A 17,664-nucleotide genomic window follows, 5' to 3' on the forward strand; every position below is an offset into this window, starting at 1 on the left:
GAGGCAGCTGTCCTGGCAGAAGTGCATGGTGAACGGAAGCTGTTCACCCACAGCAGCCAGGAAGCTGAGAGAGGGGAAGGGGCTGCGTCCCAACACCCCCTCCCCCAAGGCCTGCGATGTCCTCCCACCAGGCCCTGCCTCCTGAGGTCTGGCCACCTTGGGAGAGTGCCACAGGCTGGCACCAAGCCTTCAGCACACGGGCTCTGGGGGACGCACAGGGTCCAAACCATAGCAGAAGGTCATCGTGGTTGAGACTATGACCATTGGTTCATTTGCTTTCAGAAAGCACAGTTTGGTCCCTAGGGAACTGCGCAGACCTCTGAGCAGGACTGACGGTGACCTCGGAGCCCTCTGCCCACCTGAGGTGGCCCAGCTCCCGTGGCAAGTGACTCGACTTCGACAAGTATTCGCCAAAATTCCTCGCACTGGGGTTGGCCTGGAAAGGAGGGGCCTGCCTGAGGGGGTGGAAACTGGGTGCACAGTCGCTCTACCTGTGCGAAACTGGAACATTCAGGCTCATCTGTAGTGATCTCTCAGGGAGGGAGGGATTGCAACGTCCATGAGGAAACTTCCGGGAGTCATGGACGTACCTGCTCGTTGACTGACGATGGTGATGGATCCACAGGTGTGCACGTACGGCAAAGCCTAAGTGGCAGGCCGAAAGGGTGCGTAGGTTGCTGCACATGCGTGAGACTCAACATGTCGTATTTAAAAGGCTGGCTTTGTTACTGATCCAAGCTTGATTAGGCATGCAGCTCAGCACCAGCTGCCTGATCTCACCACTACCCCACCACACTGCCAGCCTTCGCCAGCAGGGGGCAGACGGCTGTCCATGGCCACCTGTTCTGCCAAGATGGCTTACCTTGCCTGCAGCACAGAGCAGCAAGGTTCATGCCAGCAGATGCCAGCGGATGCCAGTGGGTTTGTTCCAACATGGGTCTAAGGACACATCCAGCTTCATAAGGTTTGCATGACGCAAAGTATTTTTTTCCAACTGTTTGAAAACACAAAGCCCATGCCCTTGGGCTCACAGGACATGCAGAAACAAGCTGCCCATCCAGTTTGCTGCCTGCCCTCTACGCGGAAGCCCGAACAAAGCCTGAGGAAAACACATTTCCCCAAAAAATAAGCATTGCAGAAGACAGACACCTTTATTCAGATTAGCAATACCTTTAATAGTGTTACATTAGAAGGAATATCTTGTTAATTCAAGGGGAGATAATACATTTTAAAAAGTAGAACAAAGACTTAAAACCATCCACCACAGCTCGATCGCATATGAAAGCGGGGCTCTCGCTCTGCCCAGCCACCAGGAGGCATGCGCATGTGCGGTGACAACCTGTCTGACTCATTGCGTGTTCTGTGCTAATAAACACGCTCAGCCTCTGACTGCTGCGGGGTTGAATCCTCTTTCACGGATATCGGTGGGGATTCTTTGTCTTCCTGTGTTGTTTTGCAGTGCTGGGGATTGAACCCAGGGTCCTGTGCACGCTAGCCTGCGCTCTCCACTGAGCTACACCCCCCACCCTTCTCCTTATTGAATCCAATCTCGTCATCCTGCGAGCCTGCAGATGCTTCTCCCCGCTTGCCCACAGCTGAATGCTCTGCCTCCGTAGACCCTCCACCATAAGTGGCCCAAGACAGTGCAGGTGGTCGTTCTACCTCACGCTCTGGTCCTCTGATGAGCGGGTGCCAAGGGGACCTGCCTTCTGGTCACTACTGTGGTGTTTGCTTCTGGTTCCCCATCAAACCAAATGGAAGGATCTGAGAGGTCAGGCTGAGATGGCCGGGGACAGGAGGGCCCAAGCAGCACATTGCAGGCCTCGAGAGAGCGTTGGCAGTAGTCCGGCAGGAGAGCTCGGTGGGCCATCTCTCTTAGTCTTTTGCCCTTGGACCTGTCAACAGGGCTTCCTATCAGTCCCAGGAGGAGGACTTTCAGAAAGTCCAAAAGGTTCCCAGAATTTGCCCTGCAAGACAGGAGTTTTCAGAGGAGTGGAAAGTGGGCCTTTGGGGTCAGTTCCCAGACCCACTGCTTTTGACTATGAGCTTGGGCCAGACACGGAAACGAACCTTTCTGGCCTTCGAAGGGCTATCTGGACATGAGAATAGCACTATCTCCTTTTCCGGGTTGACAGTAGGGGTCTCGTGCACCAGAAACTTCCAATTGTGCCTAAAGCTAGCATGACCCTGGTCACTGGGTAGGGCAGGTCTCAGTTCATGAGGCTAGATACTGCTGGGAAAAGCACCCCGTCTTCCTTCTAACACAACAGATTGTATTGAACCTGCTAGCTATTCAGAAAGTATAAACAAAAGAAATTACTTTATACACCAAGAAATTAAAGATAAAACTACACCTCTGTACATTTTAGTTCTGTTCCAGGTAAGCATGACTCAGGAGTCCTCCCTGACCCATGATTTTGCTTTCTGACATGTTACCTGTGGTCAACGGCAGTCTGAAAATATTGACGAAAATTTTCAGAAATAAGCGATTCACATGTTCTGTGTGCTCTTTGAGTAGCAGTGATGAAGTGGCACTCTGTGGCACTCCAGCCAGCCTGGAAGCAAGTCACCCTGGTCCACTCTGTCCATGCCATAAACCTGCCCACTAGTCACTGAGCACAGCACAGCCATCCAGTTGCCACAGATCATTGGGTATTCAAGGGACACCTATTACAACTTAGCAGTGGCCCCAAAGCACAAGAATAGTGAGACTGGAAATCTGTGTACGCCAAATAGAACTGCAAAATGCTTTCTCAAAGCAAAAAGGTGAATGTTCTTGACTTTGAAGGGAAAACAAAACCACATGCTGAGACAACCGAGAGCTACGGTAAGGACAGGTGTGTCCCCAAAGCTGTGAAGAAGGGAAGAGAAGCTTTCCCCCCCACACACTGCAAAGCAATGGCCGCAGCATGTAAGTGCTTGGTCACGGTGGGAAAGGCCTGGGCTGTGGGTGCGCCTGCACAGGACAGAGCGGGATACGTGGGTTGGGCACTGTCTGTGGCTTCGGGCACCCCACATGCCCCACCTGACGCTGGGCAGAGGAGTCCCCGCCTGCTCTGGGGGCTCCTTGTGGGAGGAGAAGGCTGTTTAAATAGGGTCACATGTCCAGTTGTTGTGGAAAGTGCCGCAGTGGCCGGGAGCACCGGCACCAGGCCGTCTCCATCGAGACGGACTGGATTTCAGGACTTTGGATGACCAGCCAGGGTGGTGACTGCCGTCTCAGCACGGCCTATGGGCCTGCTCAGCACTGTTCAGAACTGGCAGTCCCGCCATGGTTGACGTGAGCAGGTAAGACAGGCCTCAGGGTCGCTGCTTTTCCTTAGAGAAAGAAAGAGCGATGCTAAATGCCGCCTTCTTGATTCCCCATCCATCCACTGCTTTAGAACACAGTTCCTCCCCAGCCCCGCGCTTCTGCCATCCACAGAACGTTCTCTGAGGTTCTCCAGACACACAGGTGCTGAGCTCTATCTTGACATGAGCGATATCACCGTGCCGGCTTTGAAACGTGGAACTCCTGCCAGAACACAGCGCAGGGGTTTTACCCGGGCTTCGCCTGTTAACCAGCGTCCCACTCGGAGGAGCCGTATTTCGGTTTGCTTTGCCTCACGATCCCAAGAAACTGGTCTTTTACTGCATGAAACAGCCAGTCCGCTGGAGAGGGCGTCCGTGCGCAGGGCCGGGTGGGTTCTCTGCTCCATCCCACTGGTGGTCCTGCAGACAGGGGTCCTGTGGGGTCCGTCCATCTCACAGTTGCTCCACTATCTGTCCTTCGAGCAGTAACTGCAGGAAGCCCCATTCCTGACGGAGCCGTTCATGGAAGCCCTGGGAAGCCCTCTCTCCGTCCTTGGCCGGCTGAAGATGGTGTCCTGGTCACTGTCAAGCTCAGACTCGGACACTGGACACCAGGCTGCAGTTGTGCTCTGTACTCGGGGGCTTGATGCCGAGGGGGGAGCAGCAGAGCCTCAGGGAGCAGCACCCTGCCCTGGGAGGGGCTCCCTTCCTCTCCTCCAGCTCCGGGATTCTGGTCACATGAGGAGCACAGACTGCCTCTGAACCTTCAGCAGAGCTAGCGGCTTGGGTTCCCAGTGAGCGGCAGCAGGGACTTGCTGTCACACCTGAGTTTGAGCCCAGCTCTGTCCTTCCCATGTGCGACCCTGGGCAAGGCGCCCAGCCTTGGGGCCTTCCTCTCCTCCCGTTGGTTGGGTTCACAGTGAAGAGTGAGTGAAATAACGACCGTGAGGCCCTCGGCCCAGCGTTCCGCAGAGAGCACTCAGTAAATGAGGCTCTTGTGACTCTGCTGCTTAGTGCGAAAGATTTGCACCGTAGGGTTAGAATAAGGGCAGTACAGGAATGGGACGCGACCCCTGCTTTCAGAGAACGAGCAGACACAGAGGAGTCGTCGACTGCAACAGGCAAAAAGTAAGACCTACCTGAACGCGGAGGAAGCAGCCCCGCTGTGGCTGGGACTGCTTCCGGGGTGCTCCACCTAGCAAGGAGTACAGGGAAGAGAAGGCTCTGGACCGGAAGACAGGGTAGGGGTGTGGACTGTGGGAAGCATCCAGAAAGACTCAGAGAAGACCAGACTGCCGCAAATGATTCCCACGGGAAATAGTGAGTGAGCGGCCAGGACCTCCCGGAGAAGCCCTGAATCCCGGCAAGCCTGAAGTGTGGGCTCCATCCCCAAGCAGAGCAATCCGTGACCACGATGCGGCTTGAAGACAGTAATACGACTGCGGTGTGCAAGACTGAAGGAGAGGGCCCGGGAGCCGACCGCAGAACAGAGGCTGCTAGGATCTCAGTGCTGTGCCCCTCAAAATGCCCTGATCCCCAAGGAGAAGGCACTGAGAGGCGGGGCCTTCAGGAGGTGACAGAAGGTGACAGTCCCAATAGAGGAGGCGGTGGAGAGCGCTGCCCCTTCCTGCCCACGGGCCAGGCTACAGGGAGAAGGTGCCATCCAGGAGGAGCTGGCCTCCTGCAGCGAGTCTGCTGCAGACTCCAGACCCGAGAGGAACTGTGGTCTGTAAGCCACCCAGTCTATGGGTGTCCCGTTACAGCAGACGGAAAAGACCAGGGCAGGGCCAGGGCAGTGCAGAGGACTAGGGCCCCACTGCCAGACTTCCCTGGTCTCCGTTTCCTCTCCTCCAAAATGGGGCTGATCACAGTGCACACCTCAGACAAGTTGGTAGATGAGAATTAAGCAGGTCAGGGGCGCTGCAAGCTCCTAGCATGGTCTCACTATGGTTACCGTGCAGCTCAGAGGTGCCATCTCGAGGGTCTGACGGCGGTGAGCAGGCGTCAGGAGACGGGCAAGACGGGCAGCTGGAGCTGGGGACCTGGTGGAGCTCCAACAACTGAGTCCTGGCTGGGCAAGAAGGGTTTCTAAGAGGGCAGGAATGCCAGGAGCAGGCGAGCGCCAGGGGGAGGTGGGCAAACAGCAGGAGGGAGGTGGGCGAATGGCAGGGGGGAGGTGGGCAAGCTGATGCAGCCAAAGGACCTTGAGCTCTCAGGTGCAGTCCCTCGGAACACCTCTGACATCGACTATGTCATGCACATGGTAGGCACTCAATAAGTGCACACTCTAATGTACCCGCAGCGCAGCTTTTGCTGCCACAACCTCTAACTACACTCCACACCAGGCAGTCCTGGCCTCTGTCCACAGGGTTAGCTGGAGACTGTGCCTAGGGCAGCCGCTTGGTGCTGAGTGGGCAGTGTTTGGCGAGTATGACCGTGTGTAAGAATGGATTTAGCTGTAAAGTTGACATCAAGGCGAACGCACAGAGCACTGTGGAGCAGCCCCAGCGGCCAGAGAGCTCGTGAAGTGTGCCTCAGTTAATACTTGAGATCCGAAGCCAACGGGGTGGGCAAGGAGACGCTGCACGCACAGCCTGCGATGCACTTTGGGACGGCTGTCAGTCTTCTCCACCAGCCCGAGCTACTGCAGCTGCTGGAAAACGCTGGGTCTTGAAGTCTGGAGGGCCCTGTGCTGCATTTCTGGTCTGGCAGGCCTAGGGGAACCAGCAGTCAGATGTGAGCTGGGCACTGCACTGCGTGTCCTGCCACCCTGCATCCACCGAGCAGAGCCAGCACGGGGGCACCACTGCCAAAGCAGCTTGGCCCCGGGGTCATCTGGCGGAGCTCAGTTGATGACAGGCACCTCAAGTCCCTCACCCATCAATGCCTGCAGCTCTTTGCCAAGACGTCACTACTTCTAAGACCAAGGGTCCCAGTTAGCAGGTGCCCAGGATGGAGGCAGCGGCCTTCATCCGGTTCACGTCTCACTCCTCCTTCCTAATTCAAGCGCTGACTCAGCTTATTTCTCCCCTAGACCCGGTTTCGCTCCCTGGCAAACACCTGGAGGAGACCGTATAGAGGCCCCGGGAAACCTTGGGGGTCGTCTTACTGTATTTGGGCCTCAGCTCCATTCTCTTCTGTTCGTCCATGTTGTCCAGGACAGTGTACTTGTTTTTTTTTTTTTTTTTTTCCTGATTTTAGTCCTTTTTCATCTGAAAGGAACAATGAAGAGCTCAACTCGGACTGGTCACTGGGACCCAGGGTCTAAGCACATGGAAGGAAGTATTTTGCCATCCGTGTGCAGAGGTTGATGCTATAGCTCCTATGAGACCCCTGCAAGGCCAGCCAGAGTCCCAGAGTCCGACAGGGCTTCAGCACGGGTTGCAGAAGCAGCTTGCAGAAAGCACCCGGCAGAACACACTGAGGGTGGGAAGAGCCACACCACTGCTGCTCCCCACAGGCCCAGCGAGTCCTCGGTTGCCCCAAAACCCGGGTGTCCAGGGAGCTTTTCCCTAAGAAGCCTGCTGAGTGGTTTTCCCCCAAAGCATTATCACCCTGGAATGTCAACGATGCAGGAATCAAACTAGCAATCAGAGAAGGAAAAACAGCAGAAGTGATAATACAGTAAGTTCCAGAATGATTTAGCAACAACCCAGACTTTCATTTTTTTTTTTTCACAGCATGTGAAAACCAGGCTGGCCCTATGGACCTCATCCCTCGCTGCAGAATAGGATTTGAAAACACATCAAGACCATGCTAAGGTAGGTAAAGACAAAGAGTAGCATGAGGTGAACAAGAGACGGGCCTCTCACCCTCAGGTTAGAACCTTTTAGCTTTGGCTTTGAAAATTCCCCAGGACCACTGTGCCTCCATGTTCTCACCTGTAAAATGGGGCAAGAACAGTCCCTTTCCCCTCTGGCTGCTGGGAGCACCACACAGTATGACCCGGATGGAGCCCTCAGCCAGGGATCACAGGGGCTCAGCCTGGTGAGTGTACTCAGGCATCAGGAGCACCACCAGCCCCCTCTGCTTGACATGTAGGACCCAAAGCTGCAGGATACTAAGGCCACACACAGCAGGAACCCCGTCCCAGGTGGTGCTGGGAAAACCTGATCGACCTCAGCTGCTTCCTGGTGCCTGTGCCCAGCTCTCCCCCACCAGCCTACCACGGGAACGTGGGCATAATTAAAACTCAAGTAGAAGCGACTTCCGAAGAGTAACTATTCGTTTTAGTACACCCTCTTTTCTGTGTGTGTGGTGCTGGGAATTGAACCCAGGGCCTGGTGCTTGCAGGGCAAGTGCTCTACCAACTGAGCTACATCCCCAGTCCTGCATCTACTTTTTATTATGTCTTTGGAGTACATTTTCAGAGACTCATAGAAAGATGGACCCGTACTCGTGCCCGAGGATGAGGTAACCACTCCCCCATACTCTCCTCACAGAGGGTGAATGTGGGGCTCAGGAAGACTCAGACAACAAGGCAGCAGAGGGGCTTCTCGGCACCCCATGGAGAGAAAAAAGAAAAACAAACACGAAGTTCTTTTTGGTGGTATCGTTGCCTCACAACAATAGATTAGAGATTCAGGCCTAACATGGTGGCACACACCTGTAATCCTAGCACCTCGGGAGGCTGAGACAGGAGGATGGCAAGTTCAAAGCCAGCCTCAGCAACTTAGCAAGGCCCTAAGCAACTTAGCAAGATCCGTCTCAAAACAAAAAATAAACAGGGGTGGGGATGTGGCTCAGTGGTAAAGCACCCCTGGGTTCAATCTCTAATACCTAAAAATAAACAAAAGGGATTCAGACAGCTCAGTTTGTTGTTTCATGCAATTAAAAACCAAAGTCTTCTTCAAGAAGTTTGTACTTTCCTCCACGGAGGCCACTGAGATTCTGCTCTGGGGAGATGACGGGACACTAGTGAGGATAACACTGGATTTGGTGGAGCCCTCTGACCTCCTGGAAAGCCAGAGCCACCAGGAGGCCCAGGATCAACCCGTTTCTGCAGTCACCTGCACCTTGGCATTGTTCTTGGGCCAGCTTGTCTTCATAAAAGTGACAGTCGGACAGTTCAGCAGCTTCAGAAGCCCAGCAAGCCACGTTAGGGCAAGACATGGCGCCCTGGGTCCAGGTGAGCAGGCGGAAACACGTACCTACAGCAGCAGATGCACAGCCCCGTCACAATTCCCGCCAGCACCAGGAGAGCACGAGCCAGCCCTGGCACGTAGAATACATTCCACTCTGGAAAACAAGAGCTGGAGTGGGCGTGGGCACGTGCTCTTGGCCAAACAGCCCCGTTCTGGTGACTCACTGAGATTCCTGAGGCAGCGCACGCGCGTAGCAAGCAGATCACCATTAATCCACAACCCAAAACTGCCCTGTGCCCACCGCTTGATTCAGGGCCTCCTGGTGCCCACAGTTCATGCCGCCTGGATTGCTGAATGACCCGAAAAGACCAACATCAACCATTGAGTAGCATAACGCCCCTCGTACGTACAGGCATGGCACCTCTGCCTAGTCCTTCGAGCCCCCAGATCTCAACCCTCCCCAGAACGTGTTCTGGCTTGGTGTTAATAAAGTGAAGTGCGGCAGCACAAAGACACTTCTCAGCCCAGCCTCCGTTCCTCCTGTGCCCTGGCAGAAATCCAGCGTAAAGAGCTCTGCACAGCAATTCAGGACCAGAGAAGCTGAGGGAGCAAAAGCACGGGCTTGGTAGAGCTCTTGTGGTAAATGTCACAGGTCGAATCGTGGCTGACCCTGGCTGTTCTGAACATGATCCGGCCGCCAGCTCTTACTGTTCTTTCTGCCACTCATTCCCACCCAGATCCTCAAGACCACAAATCTACTCCTAGAAGAAGACTTGTTCAGACACAGTTCTCTCCCGAGAAGAGACGGAGGGAAGCAGCCTGGCCTGCTGAGGCCCTGGCTCTGACTGTTGGTGTCTGCCTGGGAGGACAGGCCACAAGAGTGGGCTGAGTTTCCACACTGCTCCGACTCAGGCAGATCCCTGCCAGGGGACCTGTCACCAGGTCACCCTGAGCCGTAGCCAAGGCAGGTATACTCTGGAAATGTGGCCTGTGGCCACAGCAGCCCTTCCCAGAGCTGCCAGCCAGGGGCAAGCCAGCTCTGACGCAGGGAACTCCTCTTGGGGACGTTTAGGCCTAAGCCCAGAGGTGGCCATGGGGAGGAGCTCTGGGACAGGAGGACTTGGCCTACAGCTCGTGGGCACGGCCTTCTCGGCGCCAGGACTCACCACAGTTGCTCTCCCATCCCGGACATAGTGCTGGATCAGGTTCTCCATCCACAGCTGGGAGCAGATGCAGCGCTTGGTGATGGGGTCACAGTGGCCATGGCCAGAACACTCCAGAAGGCAGCCTGCAAGGGGCGGGGGAGCTGAGCGCTGCAGGGAAGGGGCCTGCTTCCCTGCTCTGTACCCCAGCAGTGTAGGCCGTGGCCACATGTGTGTTATTGCATGAGGACCTGCTGTGGCATGGACATGGCCCAGGGTTAGTCTCTCCCGGCCAACCACCTCAGCAGGAAGCCAAGGGCAGCGCAAGCAGCCACTCCATTCAAAAACGCCTCCAAAAGGCAAGCTCACGGCCACTCTGGCCCAAGACCTCGAGCTCCCAGAATGCCTCCAGTGACAATGGAGACTCGTCCATATCATCACATCATTAAGAGTGAAGCTCAAAGTCCGTGACTGAGGGCTGGTGTGTGGCTGCAGGCCACATCCAGGAGGTGCTCCACACAGCCACCAGCACCTCGTGAGGGGACACCGAAAGGAGTGAGAGAGTGGTCACATATGAAGTTAAGAAGCACCGTAAAAGTAGAAGTGAAGGCCTGAGGACGTGGCTCAGTGGTAGGGAGCTTGCCTGGCACTGGGGAGGCCCAGGTTCAAGGTCTGGCACTCAAACACGCGCCCACACAGAACCAGACTTGGAAGCATCCTATTACATGTTCACAGAGATGGAGCAGCTGGAAAGAACACATCAGAAGCCTACTGAAAGTCATCTTTGAGTGTGGGAACTCTAGACTCGATGATCTGGAGGGTTATCTCCTTCTTTGTGCCTTTCTGGATAGTCTACTTTTCCCATGGTTATAAATATTACTTTTGTGGCCAGGAAAAAAAAAAAAAAAAAAAGCTATTTTAAAAAATCAAGTTACTCTATATTATAATGGAGAAAGTCAGTTTTAGGTTTATTGGAATATTTGTTGGAAATAAATTTTACTGCCCAAATATTACCATGTCTCTTGTGACCCTTGCTGAAATGACCACTTCAAAGTGATGCTTACTCACATTGCTCGTGAGAAGAGGACAGGGACCATGGACTAGGAATCAGTGCAGTGCCCTGGAGGGGTGGCAAGCAAGGCACCCAGAGCAGAAGTCCACCCGGAAGGCACGTGCGGGCTTGTGGAGGGCGGGCACAGCACTCACCTGCATCCTGATGCCTGGGAGATGGAAGCAGGGAGGTGGATTGAGCCCAGGAGTTTAAGACCAGCCTGGGCAACAGAGACCCTGGAGAGAGAGAGGGAGGGAGAGAGACACCCTGCCTGTGCTTGCTCTCCATTGTCCCCTAAGACGGGGTCGTTGGCAAAGTGTGCTGCAGGAAACCCACTGGAGAAGTCAGTGCCAACAAGCCCTGGAGGCCCTCGTCCCTCCCCTCTCTGTGCCTGCGAGACGCACCCACCACTGTGACTTTTGGAATGTTCCTGAATGGGGCATACCTGCTGTGTCGACCCTCAAGACCTTGAAAAGCAAGCAGCTGGGCTTCTCCTGTGATAGCTGCCTGTGCAGAGCTTGGGCCACGTCGGCAGCTCCAAGGACCGTGGGGGGAGGCCGGCTCTGCAAATAGAACATGAGCAGCACGCTGCAGAGGACTGGCCACCGTCGCAGGGCAGGCAGGGCCAATGCACATGCCAGCCGGCCCCTGCCTGTGCTGCCAGAAGCTGGGCGGCCACAACTCTGGGCTGGGCAGGGAGGCCAGCCTGCCCACGAGCCCTGGAACTGCTCCTTTTCACGAACAGGCCCTCTGGTCTCAAAGCACAGCGGCCTCAGAGGAGCAGCAGGGGCCTGTATGTGAAAGGCCGGCCCTCCTCCCCCGCTTCTGCCTATGTGCTGGGATCGAGCCCAGGGCCGGGCACATGCCAAGAACACGCTCTACCCCGAGCTGTACCCCAGCCCGCTTTTTACCTTTTTTATTGAGATCTGATTTACAAACCGTAAAATCCAAGGCTCTGCAGTAAAAATCACAATGGCCTTTAGTGCTTTTGCAGGATGGCACAACCATGTCCTGTCCTCTCTGTCCCATGGTGTCCCTGTGTGTCCACGTCTCCTGTCCTCTCCGTCTATGGTGTCCCTGTTGTCTGTGTCTCTTATCATCTGCCTCTCGTGGTGTCCCTGTGTGTCCATGCTCCCTCTCTTCTTACAAGGACACCAGGCTCAGGGACGAGAGGCACCCTGCCTGGCATGACTTAATCCTAACTACTCACTTCTGAACAACTCCATCTCCAACTATGGTCACCTTCCAGGTACGAGGGTCAGCATTTGGCTAACCCATGTTCATCTGGGGGCACTGGGCTCAGCGCCTGCTGCCGTTACTGCAGCTTCGCCCTCTGTGTGCCCGTGGTCTGTCGCACGCTGGCCCTAGTGGTGGGAGCCACCGAGTGTCCCTGGACGAGGCCCCTGGTCTGGCATATCTTTTGACACGGCCTTGGGTTCAGCTTGACAGTACCTTGTCATGCGTTTGTGCTTCTGCCCTTGGAACGGAGGTTAGTCCACGTTTTCTTTCCGTGTGGTGTCTTTTTCTGACTTAGGCATCAGGGCAGAGCTGGCCTTGCAGCATGAGTTGGGAAATGTTCCCCAGCTTCTATTTTGGGGGAAACCTTGTGAAGTGCTGTGCTAACCATTTCAGCACTTTGCAGGGTTCGCTGGGAAAGCCATCTGGTCCTGGGCCATTTGGGGACTTCTGTTCATTTTCAGTCTCCACCTGTTACACCTGGGTCAGAGCATCTCTGTTTAGTCCTTCCCACTCCATAAAGTTGCCCCTCTTCATTCCTGACTTCAATAATTTGAGCCTTCTCTAGATTTTTCTTGGTTTTCCTTTATCAATTTTGTTCACCTGTCAAGGGAACAACTTTTGGTTTTGTTGATTTCCAAGCAAGTCTTTGATTCAGTATTTGGTCTTTTTAAAGTAAGAGAAGTGGATGCTGTGTTTTAGAAAGAGTTCTGTAAAAAATAACTAGAGGGCTGGGCATGATACCCCATGCCTGTAATCCCAGCAATGGGGAAGGCTACAGCAGGAGGATACCGAATTCAAGGCCCGCTTCATCAACTTAGCAAGGCCCTAAGCAAATGGTAATGCGATCCAGCCTCAAAATAAAATATTTTTTAAAAAGTGGAGGTGCTGGGGATGTGGCTTACTGGTAAAGTGTCTCTGGATTAAATTCCCAGTGCCAAACATACATACAAGCATACATACACACACATGCATGCCTGCATACACGCATGCACACACACATACACACATACATGCATACACACATTCACAAACATGCACTTATACCAATACACATACATATGCACATATACGCATACATACATATGCATGCATACATACAAATAAACATACATACAAACACACATACATACACCCATACACATACACATATACATACGTATAGACATACATGTATACACATACATACACCCATACATACATATACTCACATACATACACATACATGCATGCACACATACACAAACACATACACATGCATACATATACACACATGTGCACATACATACACCCGTACACACACATACATATGTACAGAACCGGGTATACACATACACACGCATGTAATCATGTGTACACATATACACATGCATGCATACACACTCACACACATAACTGGAGGACGGGGGAGGAGCTCAGGGTAGAGCCTGGCCTAGCCGCAAGTCCTGTTCGGTCCGCAGCTGGGCAACATCACCCGACACGGCAACGGTGGTAACAATCAGGATGTGCCTCACTGGGCAGTGAGTAAATATCAGGCCTGTGGGAAACTAGCCCCAGGGCAGAGCCGGTGGAACTTCCGTGGTTTTCATTCCCAAGTTCTTCCTCTCCTCCTCCCCGCGTCGGTTAAGCGTTTAAAAACCAGTCCCGGCGAAGCACAAAGGCCAGCGGCGCTGCTCACTGAGAAGCCCGGGTGCCAGAGCTCGGGGCGCTGCGCGGGTAAGCCTGGCTGGCTGGCCTCGCCCCGCCGGCCCCGCCTGCCCTCGGGAAAGGCCGGCGCCCTCTGGCATCCCTGGCTCCTGCACTCGGACATCCTCAACCACCAACAGGTACCTGAGGTCCGAGTGCGCCTGGATCCGCTGGACCTTGAGGTCGGAGTCCAGCACATCCAGTAGCCCCGCCAGCCGCCTCACAGGGCGTCCTTCTGCTGCTCTGTCAGCTGCCCGGCCCCACCTGCAGGACCAGCTCCACCAGGCCGCCCGTCTCGGGTCTGGAACAGAAGACCCCGCCGGTTTCCCCCTGGAGGGGCAGGCGTGGCCTGCGTGCGCGTCCAGCTGACGTGCGGGGTTTCCTCATCTGGCTCCTAGGACAGATTCTTCCAAACACCACAGAGGCCGCTATCAGGAGTACTTTTTCCGTTTTATCCCAGTTCGTTCTCCAATATATTTCCCCACCCCAACCGAGGTACCCGAGCATACCTAATGAGCCTCTGGGCTAATTTGAAATGTCAGCACCCCACGCTTGACCAGACGAAAGAGAATTTTCACCCCGTGTGCCGTGAGCATGGTCCACCCGCAGTGGGGATCGGCGTGGCCACCTTGCTGAGCTCTCCCCGACCGGGCATCCCAGCATTGGTCACTGTGTCCACTACAATTTAAGTCTTTGTCTCTTGGCAAGAAAACAAAACTGAAAAGGTCTCACTGCCAGACCCGGTTCTCCTCAACAAGTTATGGGGCTGGATGGTGTGAGACTCTCAGGTGCAGGAAAACCCTCCAGGTGGCCCCGGGAGCTGACTCCAGTCACAGCAGGCCCCGCAGGCCCTGCACCTGTTAAGAGTCCCGGTGCTGACTGGGGCCCAGGCCTGGGCAGCTCTGCAGTCAGGGAGCACACCTGGCTGCACCTCCAAGTGGCCGTGTCCATGTCCAAGGCCCCCTGGCTGTCCACGATTCTCAAGTGGGAAGTGTAGACACCCTCCACCAGATTCGCCAGCTGCAGGGCCACACTGTGGTCAGAGCCATCAATGACATCCTGGGAAGTAACACAGGGCCGCTGTCAACCTGAGGTCCCACTCTCTGGTCCCAAACTTCAGCACCCACGTTTCCTACACACTTGACCAGGGAGGCTGAGGCAGAGGAGGAGGTGAGCTGGGCTGGGAGTGCTCCTCAGCTCTCCTCCCACTCAGCTGGGGCACCAACACTGTGTGCGCAGCGTTTCCAAGGCAAGTTTACCACGCGCTCTCCAGGAATTAGCAAGCGATCAATTCTGTCCAAGGGATGGAAAGACCTAAACTAGGCAAGGACCCCAGGGGCGGGGCCTGGGTTCTGTGGGCCTCCTTGTAAACATGCTGCTCTATCATGCTCTCATCTTGCTTCCCTCACATGCATCACGTGCTCCTCAGACCAAGAGCCTGGCAGAAGTGTCACTGCTCTGTGGGCCTCAGGGCTCCAGAGAAGTAGAGGAGACTTTCCCAGATTCCCGGCTCTGAACTTGCTGAAGGGAAAGGATGCAAAAGAAGGTAGCGGCTCCCAGGAGAGGACGAGAGACCCGCGAGACCCACCACCAGCTGGGCAGAGGGCATTCCAGAGGGGCTGGGGACATGAGGAGCACTCAGCCCCTCCCTGTGGCCAGGCCTGCAGTACCTCTCGAGGGCTTGTAGGTCACTCGCCCAGGCAGGGCTGGCAGGATGAGGCTGGGTTAGCAGACCTGGCCAAGTCACTTCCTGCCTCTGCATTCCACTCTCTGCCCTGTGGGGGGTCAGCAACCCCTGACTTTTGGCAAGTCTGATGTGACATGAGGAAGAGGAAAGAATCTACTTGGACAAAACAGAGCAACGACAGGGAAGAGCAGAAAGGTTCCCTCGAGAGACGTGGCTTCAAAGTCCCGCCAGGCTCTGCTCTGCTAACAGCCAGAGTGTGGTCAGGGAAGTCAGAATGGACTTCAGCTGTAGTTTTATCTAACAGCAGCTGTGCCCTCCAGACCCTGGAACATCCGAATTTAGAATAAGCCCCTTACCAGGGAGCCGAGGACAGGATATGAACGCTGCTGCAGACTGAATGTGGCCTCCAAACCTCACCTGCGGAAGCCCTGACCACCATTGTGATTGTGCCCAAAGACAGGCCCTGTACAGAGGTGATCAGGTGGAACGGGGTCCTGGGCTGTCCCTGTTTAGATGTGATCAGTGAAGCCAGAATTGGGAACAGGTAGTTAGTGTAAAAATAGGGGATCGGGTCATATCGAGGAAATGGAGGCCATAAAGTCATCTGCCTCTGGAAGTTGGAGACTGCCCCTGGAAGGATGGAATGTCAAGGATCTCTGGAGCCCATTGATTACCAAATTTACCTCCATGCTGCTAATTAATACCCCCTGGGCCCTCATCTGCCTGAATCACCCTGGCCCTCCCCCTGCCCATGGCTTCTCACTTAATGCAAAACCAGGCCTAGTCACGTAGGCAGGAAGGAGAGATAAGGGGGGAGAGAACTGGAGAACAAAAGAGACTTTAACCTATAAAAGATGTAGGGTGCGCTCACTTCTTGGGACTTTAGAACATCAGCCATGGCCCCCTTCTCCCTGCCGGGAGAAGTCTGTATTATCACCTTTAAATAAAACCTGCTTCATCTGCTTGCCTTGGCTGCTTCTCTAGTGCTCAGACTTCAGCAGTAGAGGGAGCAGAACTGTTCCCGGTCAAGGGCGGTCACATCAGTGCCCTTCTAAGAAGAGACCCAGGGCTGGTGCCTCCCTCCTCCCTCCCTGCCATCTGAGGACGCAGGGAGAAGGTGGCCATGCACTAGCCAGCCAGCGGCCTCAGCAGAACTGAACTGGCCAGCACCTCAGTCTCGTCTTCCCACGCTCCAGAGCGCCAGGAAATGGAGTCCCGTTGGCCAAGCCACCAGGCCCTTGGCATGCAGCTGCAGCAGCCCTAGAGACTGTCACAGACACATCACAAGCCAGCACGCAAGGTACTCACCCCAGCTGCTGGACTCCAGCCATCCCACACCCACAGGTAGGACACGATGCCTTCATCGTTGGGAGACCTTGAACATATGCAGTAATGGAATTATTGGGAAGCACAAGAACATGTCTGCCACCAGCCCGGGCTCTGGGAGGACTATGACTTTCTATGTCAAATACAGCAAAAAATAAGCAAAGACATCAACTTGAAATGCTGGTGATAGAAGAAAGCATGTCATAAAATACCCACAACTCTTGGGGAGATGCAGATTTTTAAATACCTAAAGACATTATTGTCTGCCTCAAACACCTGTAAGACACCATACAGACTCCTTACAGCTCTGTGCTTAGCTGGTTAAGATTCGGGGTGAGAAAGGTAAGGCAGTGGCAGCATGGACACTGAGGGCTTTTCTGATATATATAACAGCGTGTCATCTCCCTCCTTAAACAAGAGAAACATTATACCTGTAGCCCCAGCGGCTCGGGAGGCTGAGGCAGGAGGATCTTGAGTTCTAAGCCAGCCTCAGCAAAAGTGAGGCCCTAAGCAACTCAGGGAGACCCCGTCTCTAAATTAAATATAAAATAGTCTGTCTGTGACTCCTATCACGGAGGTGGGGATGTGGCTCTGTGGTCAAGTGCCCCTGAGCTCAATCCACACTACCTCTCCCCACAAAAAACGGAAACATTGATCTTACTTATGTTCAGGGCCCAGAAAGTGAAAATATTTTGATTTAAAACACACCCTAGGGCTGGCGTATAGGCCCGTGGTAGAGCTCTTGCCTACTATATGCAAGGCACTGCCAAGAAATAAAAATGAAAACAAAATAAATACACTCTGAGTCATTTTTTACTGGTCCACACCATCTGGCTGCAGAAATATTTGGATTTTTTAGTATGGCCAAACTGGTATGAGATGATTGGCCCCTCGCTCCTTTGACTGGGTGTCAGATATAAACGAGACCATGTAAGAGCCGCTTCTGACCTAACGCCCCAGGAAGGAGGGACACGGGCACCCGCAGGTGCCATCGGGAGGGTCATACTAAGACACCGACCCGTCTGGAGAGGAGGCTGCTGTGGGGCAAGTCTGGCAAGCTCAGGGGTGCTTCTGAGTCTCCTGACCACCAGGCAGAAACAGAAAGCAGATGAAGAAGGCCCAGTGTGGGCCCAAGGGGGACATTGTCCATGGTCTCCGAGG

The 17,664-nt window shown here is 54.4% G+C and overlaps 1 protein-coding gene across 1 annotated transcript in view; it reads right to left on the reverse strand.

Moving 5' to 3' along the window:
* Positions 1-4,013: 4,013 nt before the first annotated feature.
* KIAA0319 overlaps positions 4,014-17,664 on the reverse strand; it is a gene marked incomplete at its 5' end in the record, with an annotated part of 37,965 nt that continues 24,314 nt past the window's right edge. Inside the window, 12 exon segments of the mRNA XM_079147408.1 lie at positions 4,014-5,358; positions 6,401-6,482; positions 8,438-8,529; positions 9,542-9,553; positions 9,556-9,663; positions 11,014-11,156; positions 13,635-13,716; positions 13,719-13,748; positions 13,751-13,791; positions 14,410-14,549; positions 16,486-16,562; positions 16,565-16,636. Of these exon segments, the coding sequence (XP_079003534.1) occupies positions 5,222-5,358; positions 6,401-6,482; positions 8,438-8,529; positions 9,542-9,553; positions 9,556-9,663; positions 11,014-11,156; positions 13,635-13,716; positions 13,719-13,748; positions 13,751-13,791; positions 14,410-14,549; positions 16,486-16,562; positions 16,565-16,636 (1,016 nt within the window). The 3' untranslated portion in view covers positions 4,014-5,221.

The sequence above is a fragment of the Sciurus vulgaris genome (genome assembly GCF_902686455.1).
Source record: "Sciurus vulgaris genome assembly, chromosome: 7".
Lineage (NCBI taxonomy): Eukaryota > Metazoa > Chordata > Mammalia > Rodentia > Sciuridae > Sciurus > Sciurus vulgaris.